Consider the following 21318-nt stretch of genomic DNA (forward strand, 5'->3'; position numbering starts at 1 on the left):
CAGGGTGAATATGTGGACTCCAGCATCTAATTTCCTCCAGCCATCTATCATCAATTCACCTGGCTACATGTCATGCACACCACCATTTAATAACCCTCCCTCTTCACACACCATAAATTTTAATTGCTAAAATATAACAGTGGTCGAAAGAAATACTCTTTTACAATGCAAAAATACATATCTTTTAAATCCTCTTCAAATTGAAATGAAATGATGTTTGCAATGTGTATGGCATTTCCACTGTATGTGCACTTGATTGTTTATTGTTGGATCCTATGATTGCTGCCACTGGTAGATAATCATTGGATTTGGTAGCCAATGATTTCACGGTTATTCTTTTCATAACAGCTATTGTATAGGTCAATGGTTTTTAAAGTGTGTGCCAAGGCGCACTGTTGTGCTCTAGAACATTTACGGGTGCACGCTGTAATATTTTAGGAAAACATATTGCCAAATATAAAAGAACATATAGCTCCTCAATTTTACCAATTTTACGACAGGTATAATATGGAACGAGTCCTTAAGCTTTGTTGAATAGTTCAGTTTGGTTAAGAAAATAAGATGGCTTATTCTCCTTGTAGTGTCGACAGTGTTCAGAATGTTTGATACTGACTGTCTTCTCTCTTCCAGTGCTGCTAATCTTAGCTATCCAAAAGTAGTGGCTATTTGGGAACTGGGCAAATATATTTCAAAATAATGAGTGATGATAAAGTCATTGCTGGTCCATTGAGGAACATCCCTTACACCACCGAGAAGTGTAAGGAATTCTAGGGAAAGTGTAACTCGCAGTGGGACAAGAAAAATAATTATTGGTATGGCAGAATGCTGCGGCCTATGGCAGAATGCTATGGCCTGGAGAAACAGAATGGTGAGATAACTGTCACATTGCTACAATCATGACAATATGCAATGGTGGGTGTGATTAATTCATTTAACAATAAATGTATCTGTATTTATAAATGTAACACTTTATCCATGATAAAGTTTGGTGTGGTCAACACAGAAACTTATTTGATATGTTGTAAAAAACTTGCAGTCCAAGACTGCAACCATGGACTGTAAGTTTCTTACAAGATAATGCTTCATGGTCATCCATAATTAATAAATGCCTCAAATGCCATTTTCTTCAACTCCTTGCACTGGAACTCCATTACAACAGTCCTACCTTAATTTCACAAGTTTTGATAAAAATAATGTGGTTTTAGCGAACCATTTTTACTTTTGTGTATAAAACATAGCTATCTTAGTCACTGGTCAGTACCAAGAACATAGGCATCCGTGGATGACTGACACTGGTTTTGAAATTTTCCTAACCATCCCCTCCTCTCGCCACCCTTCACCCTGTAGGTGCATGCAAATTCCTTTCGCATGCCTCATCTCATGCCTTCTTTCTGTAACCAAACGGTACGACACTTGTGTCACTCTTTGAGTTTGTAAATAAACACTGAGCTAATCCACAGTGTTATCAAGCATTAATGACATTCTGATCAGATCCAAACGTTCAGAATCAGGAGAAAACGGTGAAAAAATATTTGACGACTGACAGACTTTTACAACGGAAACACTTACGGATATTATCTGACCGTGTCATGCTTTTATTTCGCGGTTGATTTGCCTATGGACATTTTACTTTTATGATGGTAGCCATGCTGAAATTGAGCCTTGTGCACTATGCATGTGATCACAACTTGTCCATAGAATTCTAAAGGTTTCCCAATGATTACATATCTATTCCACCTAACTCTGAGTGGCGCTGCAACAGCACGTAGGAAGTGAATTGCATATCATCATCATCATCATCATCATCATTATTATTATTATTCTTTACTTTCTCAGATGTTAAGTCTGGTTAAAAATGGAACGTGACGCGGACCTTGCTCAAGCGTCACTTCCTTTTAACTGTATGGTATGTGTTATATTGCATTTAGGAACTTTCGGGTAATTGAACATGTATCAATAATTACGGATTTCTGTAGTTGTATATATAAGTTTGGATGTAGCTGTATTCAATTGATGTACTGGTGGATATTGTGTGGTATGACTCCTGTAGTTGATAGTATAATTGGTATAATGTCAACTTTATCCTGATGCCACATATCCTTGACTTCCTCAGCCAGTTGGGTGTATTTTTCAATTTTTTCTCCTGTTTTCTTCTGTATATTTGTTGTATTGGGTATGGATATTTCGATTAGTTGTGTTAATTTCTTCTTTTTATTGGTGAGTATGATGTCAGGTTTGTTATGTGGTGGTGTTTTATCGGTTATAATGGTTCTGTTCCAGTATAATTTGAATTCATCATTCTCCAGTACACTTTGTGGTGCATACTTGTATGTGGGAACGTGTTGTTTTATAAGTTTATGTTGTAAGGCAAGCTGTTGATGTATTATTTTTGCTACATTTTCATGTCTTCTGGGGTATTCTGTATTTGCTAGTATTGTACATCCGCTTGTGATGTGATCTACTGTTTCTATTTGTTGTTTGCAAAGTCTGCATTTATCTGTTGTGGTATTGGGATATTTAATAATATGCTTGCTGTAATATCTGGTGTTTATTGTTTGATCCTGTATTGCAATCATGAATCCTTCCGTCTCACTGTATATATTGCCTTTTCTTAGCCATGTGTTGGATGCGTCTTGATCGATGTGTGGCTGTGTTAAATGATACGGGTGCTTGCCATGTAGTGTTTTCTTTTTCCAATTTATTTTCTTCGTATCTGTTGATGTTATGTGATCTAAAGGGTTGTAGAAGTGGTTATGAAATTGCAATGGTGTAGCCGATGTATTTATATGAGTGATTGCTTTGTGTATTTTGCTAGTTTCTGCTCGTTCTATAAAGAATTTTCTTAAATTGTCTACCTGTCCATAATATAGGTTTTTTATGTCGATAAATCCCCTTCCTCCTTCCTTTCTGCTTAATGTGAATTTTTCTGTTGCTGAATGTATGTGATGTATTCTATATTTGTGGCATTGTGATCGTGTAAGTGTATTGAGCGCTTCTAGGTCTGTGTTACTCCATTTCACTACTCCAAATGAGTAGGTCAATATTGGTATAGCGTAAGTATTTATAGCTTTTGTCTTGTTTCTTGCTGTCAATTCTGTTTTCAGTATTTTTGTTAGTCTTCGTCTATATTTTTCTTTTAGTTCTTCTTTAATATTTGTATTATCTATTCCTATTTTTTGTCTGTATCCTAGATATTTATAGGCATCTGTTTTTTCCATTGCTTCTATGCAGTCGCTGTGGTTATCCAATATGTAATCTTCTTGTTTAGTGTGTTTTCCCTTGACTATGCTATTTTTCTTACATTTGTCTGTTCCAAAAGCCATATTTATATCATTGCTGAATACTTCTGTTATCTTTAGTAATTGGTTGAGTTGTTGATTTGTTGCTGCCAGTAGTTTTAGATCATCCATGCATAGCAAATGTGTGATTTTGTGTGGGTATGTTCCAGTAATATTGTATCCATAATTTGTATTATTTAGCATGTTGGATAGTGGGTTCAGGGCAAGGCAGAACCAGAAAGGACTTAATGAGTCTCCTTGGTATATTCCACGCTTAATCTGTCTGTATTGGCTGTGATGTGATATTATTTGAATTTGTTTGGATATTAAGTGTGGTTTTCCAATATTTCATTACTATGTTTAGGAACTGTATCAATTTAGGATCTACTTTGTATATTTCCAATATTTGTAGTAACCATGAGTGGGGTACACTATCAAAAGCTTTTTGGTAATCAATGTGTGCATAGTGTAGTGACCTTTGTTTAGTTTTAGCTTGATATGTCACCTCTGCATCTATTATCAGTTGCTCTTTACATCCTCGTGCTCCTTTGCAGCAGCCTTTTTGTTCTTCATTTATAATTTTGTTCTGTGTTGTATGTGTCATTAATTTCTGTGTAATGACTGAAGTTAATATTTTGTATATTGTTGGTAGGCATGTTATGGGGCGATATTTTGCTGGGTTTGCTGTGTCTGCTTGATCTTTAGGTTTCAGATAAGTTATTCCATGAGTAAGTGTATCAGGGAATGTGTATGGGTCTGCAATGTAACTGTTAAATAATTTAGTTAGATGTGAATGTGTTGAGGTGAACTTCTTTAGCCAGAAATTTGCTATTTCATCTTTTCCACGGGCTTTCCAATTGTGATTAGAATTAATTGCTTGGGTGACTTCATGTTGCAAAATTATCACTTCAGGCATTTGTGGTATCATCTTGTATGTGTGTGTTTCTGCTTGTATCCACCGTGCATGCCTGTTATGTTGTACCGGGTTTGACCATATGTTGCTCCAGAAGTGTTCCATGTCTGTTATGTTTGGTGGATTGTCTATTTTAATGTGTGTGTTATCTATTGTCTGGTAAAATTTCTTTTGGTTTGTGTTGAATGTTTGGTTTTGTTTCCTTCTATTTTCACTTTTTTTGTATCTTCTAAGTCGTTTGGCCAATGCTTGTAATTTCTGTTTCTTTTCATCTAATTGCTCTATCGCTTCTTGTTGTGAGATTTTACCTAACCTTTTTCGTTTTTTGTCTGATATTTCATTTCTTATAAATTGTGTTAGCTGTCCGATGTCTTTTCTCAGTTTTTCTATTCTGATCTGTAGCCTGTGTTGCCATGCTGGTTTTGTGGGTTTCTTCTGTGTGTTGGTTGGTTCTGATCTCTGCCTAGTGTGTATATTTAGTGTAGTGAGTGCTCCTATATAAACCAGTAGTTGTAACTCTTCCATGGTTGTATTTTCATTTATTTTGTTGTGTATGATTGTGTTGATAGTTTTTATTGTTGTTTCGACTTGTGGGTTATTTGGTGGTCTATGCAAGAATGGTCTAATGTCTGTATTTGTGTCTTTGTATTCTATATATGTCAGCTGAAATTTTTCTTCTGTATCTAACATGTGTGTCACTTCGTGTTCTATTTGTGCTTGTTCTGGTGGCTGTCTTAAGATTTCGTTTTATTATTATTATTATTATTATTATTATTATTATTATTATTATTAGCCATTATGACCTATTTAGGCACCACAACAGTATATCAAAAAATTATAAATAACATCCGCAACCAGTCACTTTTTAATATTTTATCAAAAATGCTTACCTTTCTGTTGTCAGTAAAATATTATGGAAAAGAGAAACAGAGAGAGGAAAGTATCTACAGGGTGGTCCAAAAGTATGGAAACAGTCTGATAAAATCCAAATGGAGTAGCAAACATGGAAACAGAGTTCCTACACACGAGGAACGGGAAGGGGGAAACTTTATAGGCTATTCCACCAACATGGCGGCCACCTTGAAAGCCGCCATCTTGGATTCAACTTCAAAATTTCAAATGGGAATGTGGTCATGTGACATATCAAACAGATAGAGAATTTCACCAGAAAAACAATGCCGTTGTTATTTCAAACATAGCTCTGTTCATTCTCGGGTTATAGCCAATTACTTTCGGCAGCAGTGGGACGCTCGGCAGCGTGAGTATTACGTACTGAGAAGTCATAAAATTGAGTCTGAAACGGTGTAAAGTGACTATCCCATGTGTTTAACTGTTAGGTATCATTTACTCATGCTGACCTTTTAATCATTGTTTCCTTATTTACAGGCTACAAAATGTCCTTAACACATGAAGAACGCATTGAAATCATCTTGATATCAGGAGAAAGAAGCACACAGGTCATTGCTGAGGATTTCAACAGTCGTCACCCAACCAGACAGCCCATCACTCACAGCGCAGTTGCCAAGCTTTTGCCCAAATTCTGAGCAACAGGTTCTGTCGCAGATAAACCTAAGGTTGGAAGACCAAAGTCCGCCACCGATGAAGCAACAACAGTGAGCGTGTTGGCACCATTTAGCAAGAGTCTGCAACGGAGTACTCGTCGCCTGTCACAAGAATGTGGGGTTAGCCGTACCTCCATACTGCGAATTTTATCGCAGCACAAATGGCACCCGTACAAAATTCAGCTGCTCCCAACACCTGAACGAGGATGACCCAGACCGTCGGGCACAGTTCGCAGAATGGGTGACAAAGCAGCTGCAGATAAACCCACGTTTCCCCTATCAGGTGCTGTTCAGTGATGGAGCCAATTTCTTTATCAATGGTGAAGTGAACAAGCAGAATCACAGATACTGGTCCGACACAAATCCGCACTGGATTGATGCTTCCAAAACAGTCGACTCATAAAAAGTGATGGTCTCGTGTGGGGTGCGGGGTACCAAAGTCGTTGGACCTTTTTTATTGATGGTACGTTAACAGCAAACGGTTATCTGAGGTTATTGGATGAAGAAGTGTTCTCCTCGTTGTTAATGGAGGACGGGACATTTACGACATCTTCCAGCATGATGTAGCCCCACCACATTATGGGCACAATATGCGAGCATACCTGCAGGTGCAGTTCCCTCAGAAGCGGATTGGTCGTAAGGGTGCTGTGGAGTGCTGGAGTGCCCACCGTGTTAACCGGATTTGACTCCTTTGGTTTTTTATCTTTGGGGTCATGTCAAAGCACTGGTTTATTCTGTGCAAATACGGGATTTGCATCATATAAAGCAGCGCATTGTTGATTGCGTGTGGTCAAATTCAGCCAGATGTGTTGGTCAAACAAAGTTCATCAGGACTGGGTTCGGAGGATAGCATTAACAATACAACATAATGGACAACATATCGAGCCATCCCTATGACTGTTGGTGGTCTCTCAGGACTGTGCAACATCGGCGTAATGTTTCTTCGGCACATTACACACATGCTGCCGAGCGTCCCACCACTGCCAAATGTAACTGGCTATAACCAGAGAATGAATAAAGCTATGTTTAAGATAACAACGGCATTGTTTTTCTGGTGAAATTCTCTATCTGTTTGATATGTCACATGACCACATTCCCATTTGAAATTTTGAAGTTGAATCCAAGATGGCGGCTTTTAAGATGGCCGCCATGTTGGTGGCATAACCTATAAAGTTTGCCCCTTCCCGTTCCTCGTGTGTAGGGACTCTATTTCCTTGTTTGCTACTCCATTTGAATTTTATGGGGGTGTTTCCGGACTTTTGGACCACCCTGTATACGAGCTGCTTATTGTTTGAACTTGAGCTGTCTGTGACTAAAAGAATTTCATTTCATGTTCTTTGCTACAGATGAGCAGCACAAGTGAATATGATCGTCATTGTTCATGAAGCCTTGCTACTTCTGAACATCAATTCCATTGCAGTTTAGTGATCCAGCAGATTCATTACAGAAGCTTCCAGCAAGGTTAACGGAACTTGAAAATTTGTCGTTGGCAGCACTGTTAACCCATGGAGGCACAAGAATCCAGGACCAGAAGTAAAACGTGTTTCCATCGTTGTGCGCTTGACATTATCGCAGAGCTTTTCAGGTGATATGTCAGAGAGGAATTGTTAGCGTTTGTGGGGCTCGTGTGTTGTGTACAGCGTACAGCTTATTTAAAAAAGTGCTATAAGTGAATCTCGTATGCAAAATACAATTGAATAAAATGGACAGATATCTGAAAGACAAGCATGCCATCAAAGAATCCGATTCTGGAAGTGAACAAATGCTAAGTGCAAGAAAAAAAGCAAAACAGCGGCCTAATCGTGAGTACAGTGAAAGCTATTTCTTTTTAAAGCTATGGTTTCACTTGGACTGGGAGTGAAAATTATCCTTTCCCACTATGCTTAGTGTGTGGGTATAAAATGGCAAATGAATTTCTGCTTCCTAGTAAGCTGAGCAAACATTTTAAAACAATGCATTCCCATTTGCAAGATAAACCTGTAAGCTATTTCCAGAGACTGTCGGAACAGCAAACAAGGGCATTCTTTTAAAAGTGTAATGTCAGTTTCTGATAAAGTTCTGATTGCTACCTACCAAGTCCCTGAACTAATAGCAAAGAGTATAAAAGCTCATACTACAGGTGAGTCACTTATTTTGCCCACTTGAAGGGAAAAAAGGGGGGGGGGGTCATAACAATGCTAGGAAATGAAGCAGCTATGAAAATAAGCTAGATTCCTTTGTCCAATGATACAGTTCACAGGCACATTAATGTCTACTGATATTGAAAAAATGTAGGCAGTAATAAACTCAAGCAGTCTTTCGCATTGCAAGTTAATGATTCAACAGACATTACCAACCAATCACAACTCTCAGCACTTGTCTGTTTCATTGATCAAGATCAAACATTATATCAGTTACTTTTTTGCAAAGAATTAAGTGTGTGTACTAAAGGTGAGGACGTTTTCAACAATTTAAATGATTATCTCATGTCTCAATAAGTGGCAGTTAACGATCACTGCTTTCTTCATAGGGAGGCATAACAGCAAAAACACTGGGAGAAAAATTGAGAGAAGTCTCAGAGCAAGTTGTTCAGACGGTAAATTTTATTAAAACAAGACCTGTCAAAATCCTTTTATTTGAAAAACTTTGCATCAATATGGAGGCAGAATGCAGATGGTTGCTTTTACACACAAAAGTCAGGTGACTGTTGAGGGTGAAAGTACTTACCCATGTGCACGAGGTATGACAAGAACTTCTCATGTTTTTTCAAAGACATGAAACATTTACATTTTTGCAACCTCCTCCAGAGTGAATTTTGGAGTGCCAGACTGCAGTATTTGGCCGATACAGTTCAGCAGTTTAATATTTTGAACATTAGCATACAAGGGAAAGAAGAAAATATCCTCACATCCACTGACAAAATTAAAGCATTTCACAGGAAACCACAAATATGGAAAAGAAAAGCTGTTCAATGTAACTTGAAAATACTCCCGTTGGTAAGGAGCGCGTGCATAAATGAAATACTTCCAATTGTAGTAGATCATTTAATAAGTTTAGAAGAGAAACAGAGTTCATATTTTCCATCCTTCAACACCAAACAGTACAATTGGATTTGAAACCCATTCATGGAAACTTCAGGCGATTTTAACTTAACATTAACAGAAGAAGAACTGGCAGCTATATCTACTGATCGTAGACTGACGATTAAGCATAAGGAATTGTCTCTTGAAGCCCTTTGAATTTCTGCAAAAGAAGAATGTGTGTCAATACCTAAGAAGGCTCTGAACATTTTACTTCAACTTTCGACGTCATATGTATGTGAATTAGGATTTTCTGCCCTCAACAAAATTAAATATAGAAAGAGAGGAACAGTTCAACGTATTAACGAGGAAATGAGAGTTTGTCTTTCACATATATCTCCAAACACTGAAGAAATCGTGAGGACACATCAGGCTCATGTTTCTCATAAACACTAGAAGGAGTGGACACAAGGCATCTTTCATTTGTTTCGCATTATTACTTTTCTCTATAATTTGAATTAATGGTTAGTTCTATCACATTATTTCATTTCAATACATTTCACTTAACAGTTTCTCTTACCCTTCGTCTTGGCAGGGTAGGAGGCAACACGGCACTTGGCTGTCGCATTTGGGTGACAATCGTGCTTGATGAATCTCTCTCTCACTTTTTATACAAAAATTATTTCTTCATATTGTGATAATGTATGTTTTTTATCAATGTAAGTTGTATTTTCTGTAGTCTGGATGTGAAATTCAAAATAAAATGACTTAACTGTTATTTTATCACAGCATTTATTTCCTGTTTTGACTGTTGTAAAATATTCCTCAGAAATGTGTAATAGCGTGTCCACAATTATTTGCGACCTTTTAAATGCACCTGAAGCTCAAAAGTTTGAGAACTGCTGGTATAGGTAGTAGAATTCATCTGCATGACAAGATGAATATTTAGAGAATACATAAAGTAGGAGAAATGATGAGAAAGTGGACGCTATGACCAATTTGAGCGTTAGATGAATCTCTGTGTGTCAGTAGGATGGCCACTAACCCGTAACTATTTGATGGCTCTGAGCACTATGGGACTTAACAGCTATGGTCATCAGTCCCCTAGAACTTAGAACTACTTAAACCTAACTAACCTAAGGACAGCACACAACACCCAGTCATCACGAGGCAGAGAAAATCCCTAACCCCGCCGGGAATCGAACCCAGAAACCTGGACGTGGGAAGCGAGAACGCTACCACACGACCACAAGCTGCGGACAACTATTTGATATTGGAACTTATTAAATAATGAATTTCCAATTTCTTAACAGTCACAGTACACTTAACAATTTTCTTTTTCAAATGTAAAGAAGGACAGCAATCAGTCGCAGATCTAGATTTCGACTAGAACATAGTCATCACCAATGCATTACCAGAAGAGTCATACAGGCATAACCATGCCACGGCATGAACATGTGACAATTGACACTAGTGTTTACACAGGAGAAATTACAGTTTTCTGTGACTGACTGCTGTCCTTTACATTTGACTATTCAATGGTCACTGTGCACCATCGGTATCCAATGGATTCTAATTTAGTTAATTTTCTTTTTCACCGAACATGACATTTCTCACACACTATATGCTCTAAGGCACAGGCTGAAGTGTTTCTTATATGGATATCAGACAAACTAAACCATATTCTCCTGGAATATTGCCTCTTCTTGGTTCTTATTTTATTGCTTCAAATTATTTTTGGAAATTTCACACTATTTTCCTCAGCTGAAATTCCAAATTTCTCTCAAATTATTTTTGTTTTGTTCTTAGTTACAAGTAAATTATTCTGTTGCCATACCACTTTTTGATTGTCATGTTTAAGCTAGGGGTGAAAATGAGATATAGAGCAATGAGGAGTGTGCAAAAATTGGACTAAAAGTGTGTTTGATTGAAATTCTTGATGGTTCCACACGTTTAACATGTAACAGTGCATCATTACAAAACTTTTTCACTACTTATCCCTCTTGCATTTAAGTTTGAATTTATTTTTCCTCATTTCGTTGATGATTTGCTTTATATGAGGAATTATGGTCATTATCCTGTTACAGTATTTGGATTCTCCAACTATCTAACTGAACAAAAACTGAGGAGGATATTAATGTGTACATAATGAATACTCTCCGCAGTTGAGCTCAGGCGCAATGATACTCATTGCTACTCCGTGCAAGAAGGAGCATGCCGTGTTCCTTGTGATGGGGTCACATGGAATTTCCACACCCAATACAGCTAGGCAGCACCAGTGAAGCCTTTGATTGTCCTCCGACTGCAGCATACACCAGAGATAGAGAGGGCAGCCAGCACTTGTGTGGCCTACTGGTTGTGGCACGATGTCCTTGGGTTAGAATTCTAGTGTGGACAAAGTGTTATTTTCACTGGAAGTGTTAGTCTAGCCTGCACTATATTTATTAATCAATAAAACTGTTTTCCGAGGTGTTTTGGATGATAAGGAGAGAAGGGACTTTTCTGTAATTGTTCCTAATTCAAGATTTTATCCTGGTTACCAGCTTATACCATTGAGAAGTCATTTGTGTATCTGTCTTAATGTATAAATTGACTGTGCTTCTCTGTCTGTTTAAGAAGCCCGCACATTATTGTGTATTCTTAGAAATTTTTTAGTGCAGGGTGTGGGCTAACTGGTGGTTGGGAGCACCAACAGCCTGAAAATATTGACACTAGCCCAGTAAAACTGAGCATGCACCAGTTTACAGAACATCCCTCATGCTCTGCGTTGCCAAGTCTGGGTAAAAATTATTGGTTGTATTCATATTCCATGCAGTTGTCTTGAACGGAGGTGTTAGTACTTTGTTAAGTTCTGTTATTACAACTGGTTTCCTCAAAAGACTCAATTTGTAAGCCTCTGATGAAGGTACTGGCAGAAGTAAAGTTGTGAGAATGGGGTGTAAGTCGTGCTTGGGTAGCTCAGATGGTAGAGCACTTGCCCGTGAAAGGCAAAGGTCCCGAGTTTGAGTCTTGGTCCGGCACACAGTTTTAATCTGCCAGGAAGTTTCTCTGGTAAAGGCTCACAACCTTGCAAATTTTTGAGAATGAATGCTGTGAGTCCATTAGCTCTGGCAGCCAAACTGTTTTACTGAAAATGTGTCAAGTTTTGTTAATGGCTCACTGCTGTAAACTCTGATTTGGTGCTCTTGGAGAAATTATGTTTACTGAACCTGGTAGGTTTTAGAACCTTTAAGTGGGGAACGACCCATGAAAAAGTAAAGTAAATTACAGAACAAGTTATTTGTTGCTTAATGGGGTAGAATCCTACAAGTCTGTTTAAAACAATTATGCTCAGATTAAAGTGGGCAAGAACATCCACAGTAATGTAATTTATAGATAAAGTTCTCAATAATTCTAAGGGCAAGTAAGCAACACAACTGGCAACTTCCTGTCCAATACATTAGCCTTCCACAAATTCAATACTCCTAAAACCAGGATACACCCTACCTCATCAAAGGGAAGGCCATCTATGAAATCAATTATGTTATCTAACAATTTTACTGTAAATATTCCACCACATTTTTATGTATGATCAACAAGTAAGTGTACATCCAATGAACGAGCTACCTAACTGTGGCCAACAGTTTGCTTGGCTTCTTTATGGAAGCATTCTGCTCAGCCTAAATAATTGACTTTAAGGCATGGCTTAGCAATGTCTGCCAGCTGGATCCACCAGGATTTTTTAACTCCCCACTTATTATTTGGTTCATTTTCTTCCAACTTTTGCTGTTTCCTGTCCTGAAGCTATCTCTACCCCATTCCTGTTTCCATGTCAGCTCACACTCTGCCTCCTGCATAAGTGCTACGTACTTCTCCTGTAAATACATTCCACATACATACTATGATGTGTCTGAGCTGAGTCTACTTTGGTGCCAATATCTGTTGAGTTTTCTTTGTTCTGTGACATGTGGTAAATAGATGGTGGATCTGAAACTAATTATGGCTAATTCATTCACATGAAATGATGTGCGCAGTATATTATAAATGATCCTGGTGTATGTGTAGCACCACTTATTTTGTTGAGTCGGAGTTGCAAATGACAATACGCTTAATTTTGTACTGTGACTATACTAAAAAGCAGAATTGTGCTATTACATGCCCCAAAATAGTATGTGCACGAAAGAAATCTCTTTGGAGTCAGTCATATGAAGTGCACGTAAATGTAAATATTCAGAAAATTACTTTAAAAATTTGGCACTCCTATGTTTAAGAAAGATGAATAAGTAACAGCTACACTTACTTAATACTGAGTACTGACTAATTCAAAAACATCTGGGTCATTCCATGTCAATTCAACCAATTTGAGAAAATGTTCCAGCTGATAGTCGCAGATTTGGCTGAAATTTAGTGCACCAATGCTACCAAGTGCGGAGCACTCATGTACAAAATTTTAAGCTCCCCTGCCAATTAGTTCCAGAATTATGGCTTGTGAAAGAAAGTGGTGTGACCCGGAAATTGCAACCCGCATCTGGCAATCTATCTTTAGACCCGACTTCAGGTCTTAATAACTTTGGAACTATTCCGCAAGGTCCAGTGAAATTTTTATAACCCAGTAACATCCACTTAGAGAACACACTCCATGAATCAAAACACCAACAACATATTTCTGAGGGAAAATAAAAAATTCCAAAATGTGATTTAAAAAATGTAATACGTTAAAAGGTACATATTGTAGGTGCCCTCTATGCCAAATATAATTCACTCAAAAAGGGTATACATTTTTTTGGTGGTAACCTTAATGTGGCCTAAACACACACAGAACACATCTTGCCCATATCAGTCACACAAACAGAGTTACATGCACATGAAAATACAAAAATTTGAAAAATTACCTGAAAAACATGGATTTTCTAAGTGTGGTAGCACAAAAGGGACAAGTGATATCCAAGTCAAATTTCAAACACTGCATAAGTAGACCATAATATCATATGTGGCAAAATTTCAACTTGTTAATGCAAGGCATTTGTGTACAATAAAAGTTAACAGAGATGTATTTGGTTACATTTCTTTTAACACAATTTAGCAAGTAATAGTGATGATGCAGACAGCTTGTTTCAGATAAAGCTGCAGCAATTGTTGGGAACAATTAGGCAACAGAAAGTTAAACAATGGTAGTTTTCAGGGACAGAATGAGTCATTGTTAGGCAGGAACAACAAAGAAAACAAGCAACAATTACAGGTTACTCATGTTTTTAAGATTCTAGTTCAGAATGGTCAGTACTGTGGTGGAAAGTCAGTATGGAGGCAGAAGAGTGTACTAGTGGTGCTTTTGTTCAAACAAGTTGCAGTATTGGTAGAGCACAAGCATCTGAATGTCATAAAACAACATATGGAACAAAATGTGGCATTCGCTTTGTACTGTATGATCTGGATGAATCGGACCAAGATTTGTTGCTATGGAGATCCGGGATACACCCTGTGGGCACAAGAAGTACAGTTCCAGGAAACTTTCGTGTTTGTTATCATCATATGAAAGTGTTTATGGATAAGTATTCTTTCCTTCAAAGAAGTTGTTTTGATCCATTTCAGATTCATAAGAAGACAGTGAAGTGTAGCCTCAGAGAAATTGATATAAAATTAGTACTGAAAGTGAATCAGTGCATGGGACTTAACATGAAACTTGGACAAAAGTTATGTTCCAGGTGTTTTACACTGCTAAAAAATGAAGAATATTCTGATAATTTACATGACAGTGATGAAGAGTATCAGCCACCTACAACCACAGCACATGAGCAATTAAATACTTCAATGACTGATCTTGGTTCGTCTCCCATGAAGACACACAAAGTTGGGAAGAGAGACAGGCACAGCTATGGTATAAGAAAACTACAAGAAGCTCAAATTGAATTAAAACACAAAATAGCTGACACACTAATGGTGGAAGAGGAAGAACTATCTGCTCCAAAGGAACAGAAATCATGCCAGAAATGCTCTGATTTGGACAAAATTGTGCATGATTTGAAAGAAAAATGTGCCATATCCACACGCCAGAAAAAAGTAGCTATTCTTATCCTTGCACCTTCCAGCTGGTTTATTGACTACACTGCAAAGGAATTCAATGTTTCTACATATATGGTAAAGCAAGCTAGGAAAATAAAAGCAACCCAAGGAGTGCTCCCACAACTTCATCAGGCTTAGGGTAAGCAATTGAGTTCAGAAATAAAGGTGCTAGTGTTGGAGTTTTATGAAAATAATGACTACAGCCGAATAATACCTGGAAAAAACTATGTAACGGTGAAAATGGGAAATGTACGTGTACAGATGCAAAAAAGACTGTTGCTATGCAACATATCAGAACTATATGTAGAATTCAAGGAAAAGTATCCCAATACCAAAGTAGGTTTATCATCTGTTTTTCAATCTCCGGCCAAAATGGGTTGTGCCTGTACGTGCAAGGGGCACACACAATGTTTGAGTATGTGAGATCCATCAAAATGCTAACTAAGCTGATGTTTGCTGCTATAAAGGATTCTGGTCTGGATTACAAAGGTACAATGAAGCTGCTAGTGTGTGACATCAGTTCCTACCAGTGCATGATACACAGGTGTGAAAAGTGTACTGGTAAGGCAAATCTTGCAGAACACATGAATAACAAACTGTATGGTGAGCTCCTTATGGATGACGAACTTGTTTCTTATAAACAATGGACACACATGGATCGCACAAGTCTTGAAACAAAGCAAAGTACAGTGGAAGATTTTGTTGAAATGTGTTGTCAAAAAAACAGACTAACTGACCACACACAGCTTCACAGCAACAGCACAATCGGCTTATCTCCATTTTTGTAAGGATAATTTGAAACAAGATGAAATTATAGTATTACTAGACTTTTCTGAAAATTATGCATTTTTAGTTCAAGATGCCATCCAAGGATATCACTGGGTCAACAGTCAAGCAACTCTCTTGCCATTTGCGATTCACTATAGAGGTGAATCAGGTGATGTGTCTGTCACGAACCTGTGCATTTTTAGTGACTGTTTAATTCTTGATGCCATTGCAGTTCATGCCCACATTCGCGCTGTCATGGCATATGTGAAAAACAACCTGCCTCACATACATTCTGTGCAATATTTCAGTGATGGGGCAGCTAGTCAGTAAAAAAACTGTAAAAATCTCAAAATTTATGCAAGCATTACCATGATTTTCAGATTCACACAGAATGGAATTTTTGCACAACAAGTCATGGTAAAAATGTATGTGATGCTATTGGTGCTACCATTAAGCGCATGGCATCACGAGCTAGTCTTCAGCACCCTACAGAAGGTCACATTCTAACACCTCTTCAATTCTCTACCTGGGTACAGAAAAATATCTCTGGCACACAATCATTCTACGTTTCGAAAGATGAGGTGAAATCAGTCGAAGAGTTGCTAAAAAGCAGACTAGAACACGTTAAAACTGTTGCAGGCACAAGGAGTCATCATCACTTCTCTCCAGCAGACTCTGACAATGTGGAGATGAGCAAACTGTCCGGTTATAACTATAGGTTCATGCACAACATGTGTCTGACTCAGGATTCAGAAGCAAAAGCAGCAACATACAACCAGGTTGCTATGTTATTGCTGTTAATGATGACAAATGGTACTTAGGATGTGTTGCAGAATGCTGTGAAGCAGAAGGTGATGTATTTGTGAAGTTCATGGCACCAGCAGGACCAGCAAGATCATTTCATTGGCCATGTTTGGCAGACAGGTGTTGGATTCCTTTCAAACATATTCTTATGACAGTTCCAGTTCCTACCACAGTGTCAGGAAGGCAATACAATTAGCCACTCAATGTACAGAGTACAGTAGCTAAAGTGTGGGAGAACTTCTGTTCAAAGCACAATCAACTGGTTTTTAGCAGTTAAGGTGCAGTAAACATTAATTATAGGTTGTGTTAATCTGTCAATATGTTGTTTCTTAGTGATAAACAATTGTGGGAGAGGATAAGAAGAGGCAGAACAGTTTACGATATGTTTTTACAAAATTGTGTTGTGGAACAATGGCCACATCACCAAACACATCTGTCAACTTCCATTGTACACAAATGTCTTGCAATAACATGCTAAAATTTTGAGATATCATTATGGTCTACTTATGCAGTGTGTGAAAATTGGCTTTGATACCACTTGTCCCTTTTGTGCTACCACACTTAGAAAATCAATGTTTTTCAGGTAATTTTTCAAATTTTTGTATTTTTGCGTGCATGTAATTTAGTTTTTGTGACTGATTTGGGCATGATGGGTTCTGTGTGTGTTTAGGCCACATTAAGCTTACCACAAAAAAATTTGTACCCTTTTTGAGTGAATTATATTTGGCATAGAGGGCACCTACAATATGTAACTTTTAACGTATTACATTTTTTAAATCACATTTTGGAATTTTTTATTTTCCCTCAGAAATATGTTGCTGGTGTTTTGATTTATGGAGTGTGTTCTCTAAATGGATGTTACTGGGCTGTAAAAATTTCACTGGGCTGTGTGGAATAGTTCCAAAGTTATTAAGACCTGAAGTTGGGTCTGAAGATAGATTGCCAGATGTGGGTTGCAATTTCCGAGTCATGCCATCTTCTTTGACAAGTCATAAATCTGGAACTAATTGGCAGGGGAAACTAGTACTTTGTACATGAGTGTTTCACATGTGGTAGAATTAGTGTACTGAATTTCAGTCAAATCCGAGACTATGAGCTGGAGCCCCTGGTTAAACTGAGATGGAATGACCCATCTGGAGAAGCAGCTTTGTACTATTAAAGTTATACTACACTCACCCTCCAACAGGTTCTTCTTCACTAAGCGACACCTCAACATTGGTCATCATATCTGAAATGCGTAAAATAAAATGTGAGATATATTTATCCAATAAACTATAGCAATTGAACAATACTGTTCAAACATTTAGTAGAAAACACACACACACACACACACACACACACACACACACACACACACACACACACAAACAATGTTGCACACCTGTTTGCTTAAAATGCACATAAACAGTTTATGCCTTATAGAAATAATTTACCCTCACAGCAAACATTTCACTGCATGCATTACAAGTGTGTGAAAGATTACTGCACCCACTCAAATGTCACTTTTCTCTGACAGTGACGTAGTACCCTACCACTCAATTCCTCTTCATTTTCTACTGTGGTTTTCCCATAGGAAAAAATCCATGAGTAATATCCTGTGACCATGCTGATCTATGGATAGAATCTGGACTTACAATCCAATGATAAGGGTACTTCTTGTTCAGCTGTTCACATGCACATTATTTTCAACTTGGATGGTGCACTGATCTGTTGAAGCCGCACCATGTCACATGGCCGCTAAGAGGTTCAGTCTCCAACAGTGAAAACTTATCTCAAATGTCAGGTAATGTACACCATGCAAATGAGATGACAGAAAATAAGGTCATGTTAGTTGATCTTGTAAAATTTAACACCACAAGTTGACAGATAATTATTAGTGATCAGGCAAGTATGCTGTAGTTATTTTCACTGTTCCAGAAGTGGCTACTACAGCAGCTAAAAACATCATCATGGTTGAAGGATGTCTCATAAATGTTTGGCACTGCAGTGCTACAATGGATAATGCATTGGCAGAACTGAATTCTGAAATTGGTTGAGAATGTTCACCAGCACTCTATGTACTGAGTAATCCAAATTCTCAATTTTCTGTCTGTCATGATAAATTTATTCTCATCCTTATATCTGCTGCAAAACTTTCCTCTGTACATTTGTTTGGTTTTATGGGCAATCATCATTCTATACCACACATGAAATGCATTTCTACAGCATCCTATAAACCAAAGTGGAAAGAATAGATAGTTACAGCATGGAGGAAGGGGTGAGCCACAGACAGGCACAATGGAAAAGACTGCTAAAATATTAAGCTTTCAGACAAAGTCCTCCTCCTGAAATAGGAAACGCGCACACGACTACTGTCTCTGGGTGCTTGTGACTGACGTGGAAAGCAATCTGATGAGATGGGTGGTGAGGGTAAGGAGAAGACATGGGGCGGGGAGGGGGAGGGACAGCTAGATGAAAGGTGGGGGAAGAGCCTGTGCTGCCTGTGAGAACATGAAGGGACGTGGTGGGGAGAGGATAGGGCTGCTACTTTTAGTGTGGGGAGGCTGTAGTGGGACTAGGGAGGGGGCAATGGAGAGGGAGAGGAGAGAAGCAGAGAAGAGAAAAAGACTATAGCTCAAGTCATGTTGCAAGGCAGTCCTATTTTCATCCATTTTGTGCATCTCCCACCATTAACTGCTAGTAGCCAATAAGATTCATTCTCTTTCTGAGTTGCTAGCCACGAGTTACAAACTAGACTGCGAGAATCTCGCTACAATATGCTGCGCTGGTGCCGTATTTTGCAACAATGCAGTTTCATTCAAAGAGCAACCAAATTATTCACTCAGATGTCTATATTACTTTCTTGCAGCAGTATAGTTGTGAATGCGTATCTAAAAAGGTTTTAGTGTGATTTCCAAAAGAAAATGTCAAGTGACAGCAATAAACGTGAAGTTCCTCACAAACAACTTTAATTAAACTGCTTGTCTATGGAGTATCGTTTTAGTCGAGCAACTGGTTTCCCGATTTTCTGTCAGAAAGATGACTGTATGCAGCAATCGACTGAAAAAACAGAAGTGACATCTGGCATTTGCAAGGAAGTGTCACAGGCACTTCTCTGTTCCTGATCTAATAAACAATATAGGAGACAATCTGATCAGCACTCTTAGACTGTTTGCAGATCAAGCTGTGATTTCCTGTCTTATAAAGTCATCAGAGATTAAAACAAAATAGACAATGACTTAGACAAGATACCTGTATGGTGAGAAAAGTGGCAATTGACTCTAAATAATGAAAAGTCTGAAGTCATCCACATGAGTAGTAAAAGGAATCCGCTAAATTCGGTTTACAGGATAAAACACATGATTCTAAATTAAATACTTAGGCATTACTATTATGAATAATTTAAAATGCAACTATCACACAGATAATGTTGTGTGGAAAACGATCCAAAGACTGCAATTTATTGATAGAACACTTACAAAATGCAACAGGTCTATTAAAGAGACTACTTATGTTTTTCCACCTTCTTCCGGAATATTACCGTCAATCGTGGGGTCCACAGCAGATAGAATTGATGGAGGACATTGAAAAAGTTCAAAGAACGGCAGCTCATTTTCTATTATCACAAAATAGGGAAGAGTGTGCCACAGGATATGGTACGTGAATTAGAGTGGCAATCTTAAAAAAAAGGTGTTCTTTGTTGCAGCAGGGTCTTCTCATGAGATTTCAGTCGCCAACTTTCTCCTCAGAGCCTCAGCTGTGGGTTGGATGCAATGCCAATGCCCACAACCTAGTGTGGGGGCAGCAACGACACCAACAGTAGAAGTGAATGCCTTCTTGATTTTCTCTTGTGTAACAACTTGGAGGTCCTGAATAGGGGTGACAAACCTAGATTCAGGAACAGCTGAAGGGAAGAAGTAACTGACATAACCTTTGGTTCCATGGTTATGGCCAGCTAAGTCAAATATTGGCATGTGTCATTGGACCACATGTATATTAAATTCAAGGTTGAAATGGGAATCAGACAGACCACGGCAAATAGGAATCCCAGAAAAACTAACTGGGAGGCATATAGGAGGGACCTTGACTTAAGCTTATCAGAAATTAAAACCTCGACAAGGAATCCAGTAGAGTTTGAGGAAGTAGCAGATACTGTAATCTCTGCCACCAGTGACCTCGTACTAGGACAACTACTCAATCACCAAGAAGTGCACAAATAGGAGCATGTCTTGGTGGAACAACAACTTGGAAACGCAAAGAAGAAAGGTACGAAGACTGTTTAACCTTGTGAGACATAAAGGACAATGGGCAAAATATTGTGAGGCTCTTGTCAACTATAACCTTGAAATCAGACAAGCAAATGAGGCATCCTAGAAAGTATTCTGTGAAGAAGTGGAGGGCATGGCTGCTCAAGCCAGACTTCACAAAATCCTCACTAGAGTACCAACTAATCCAGGAGGTACGTTGAGGAAGGAGGATGGGGAATATACAAAGACAGCACATGAAACACTGGAACTGATCCTCAAAACTCAATTCCCTCAATATGCTCTGGCAGATAACACAGACCAGAATGTGATCCCTGAGAGACAATGGTTCTCAGACATTCGAAGAGAGGACCGGGTATCAGCCATGGAGAGTGTCAATTTGAGTAAAATCCAATGGCTGGTGGGAACATACCAACTATTCAATTCACCTGGCACAGATGGAATCTTCCCAGCTCTCCAGCAACAAGCAGGAGAGAATCTTATAAGAGTCCTATGCAGGTTATTCAGGGTTAGCCTAGCAGCAGGAATCATTCCCAATGCCTAGAGGAGAGTGAAGGTTGTCTTTATTCCAAATCCAGGGAGAATTGATCATACCACGGCCAAGGATATGAGACCAATCAGTCTGTTCTCCTCCATTCTTAAAACATTGGAAAAACTGGTTAATGTACATGCTGGGGAGAGGAGGCTAACTAGGGCTCCTCTACATTCAAA

At 38.4% G+C, this 21318-nt stretch overlaps 1 protein-coding gene across 2 annotated transcripts in view; it reads right to left on the reverse strand.

Moving 5' to 3' along the window:
* LOC126263716 (uncharacterized) overlaps nt 1-21318 on the reverse strand; it is a 61521-nt gene that overhangs the window by 13024 nt on the left and 27179 nt on the right. For both annotated transcript variants that reach the window (XM_049960860.1, XM_049960861.1), the window contains exon 4: nt 17540-17591. In XM_049960860.1, coding sequence (XP_049816817.1) covers nt 17540-17591 — 52 coding nt within the window. The remainder of the gene's footprint in view (nt 1-17539; nt 17592-21318) is intronic.

Source organism: Schistocerca nitens, chromosome 6 (genome assembly GCF_023898315.1).
Source record: "Schistocerca nitens isolate TAMUIC-IGC-003100 chromosome 6, iqSchNite1.1, whole genome shotgun sequence".
Taxonomy (NCBI): Eukaryota; Metazoa; Arthropoda; class Insecta; order Orthoptera; family Acrididae; genus Schistocerca; species Schistocerca nitens.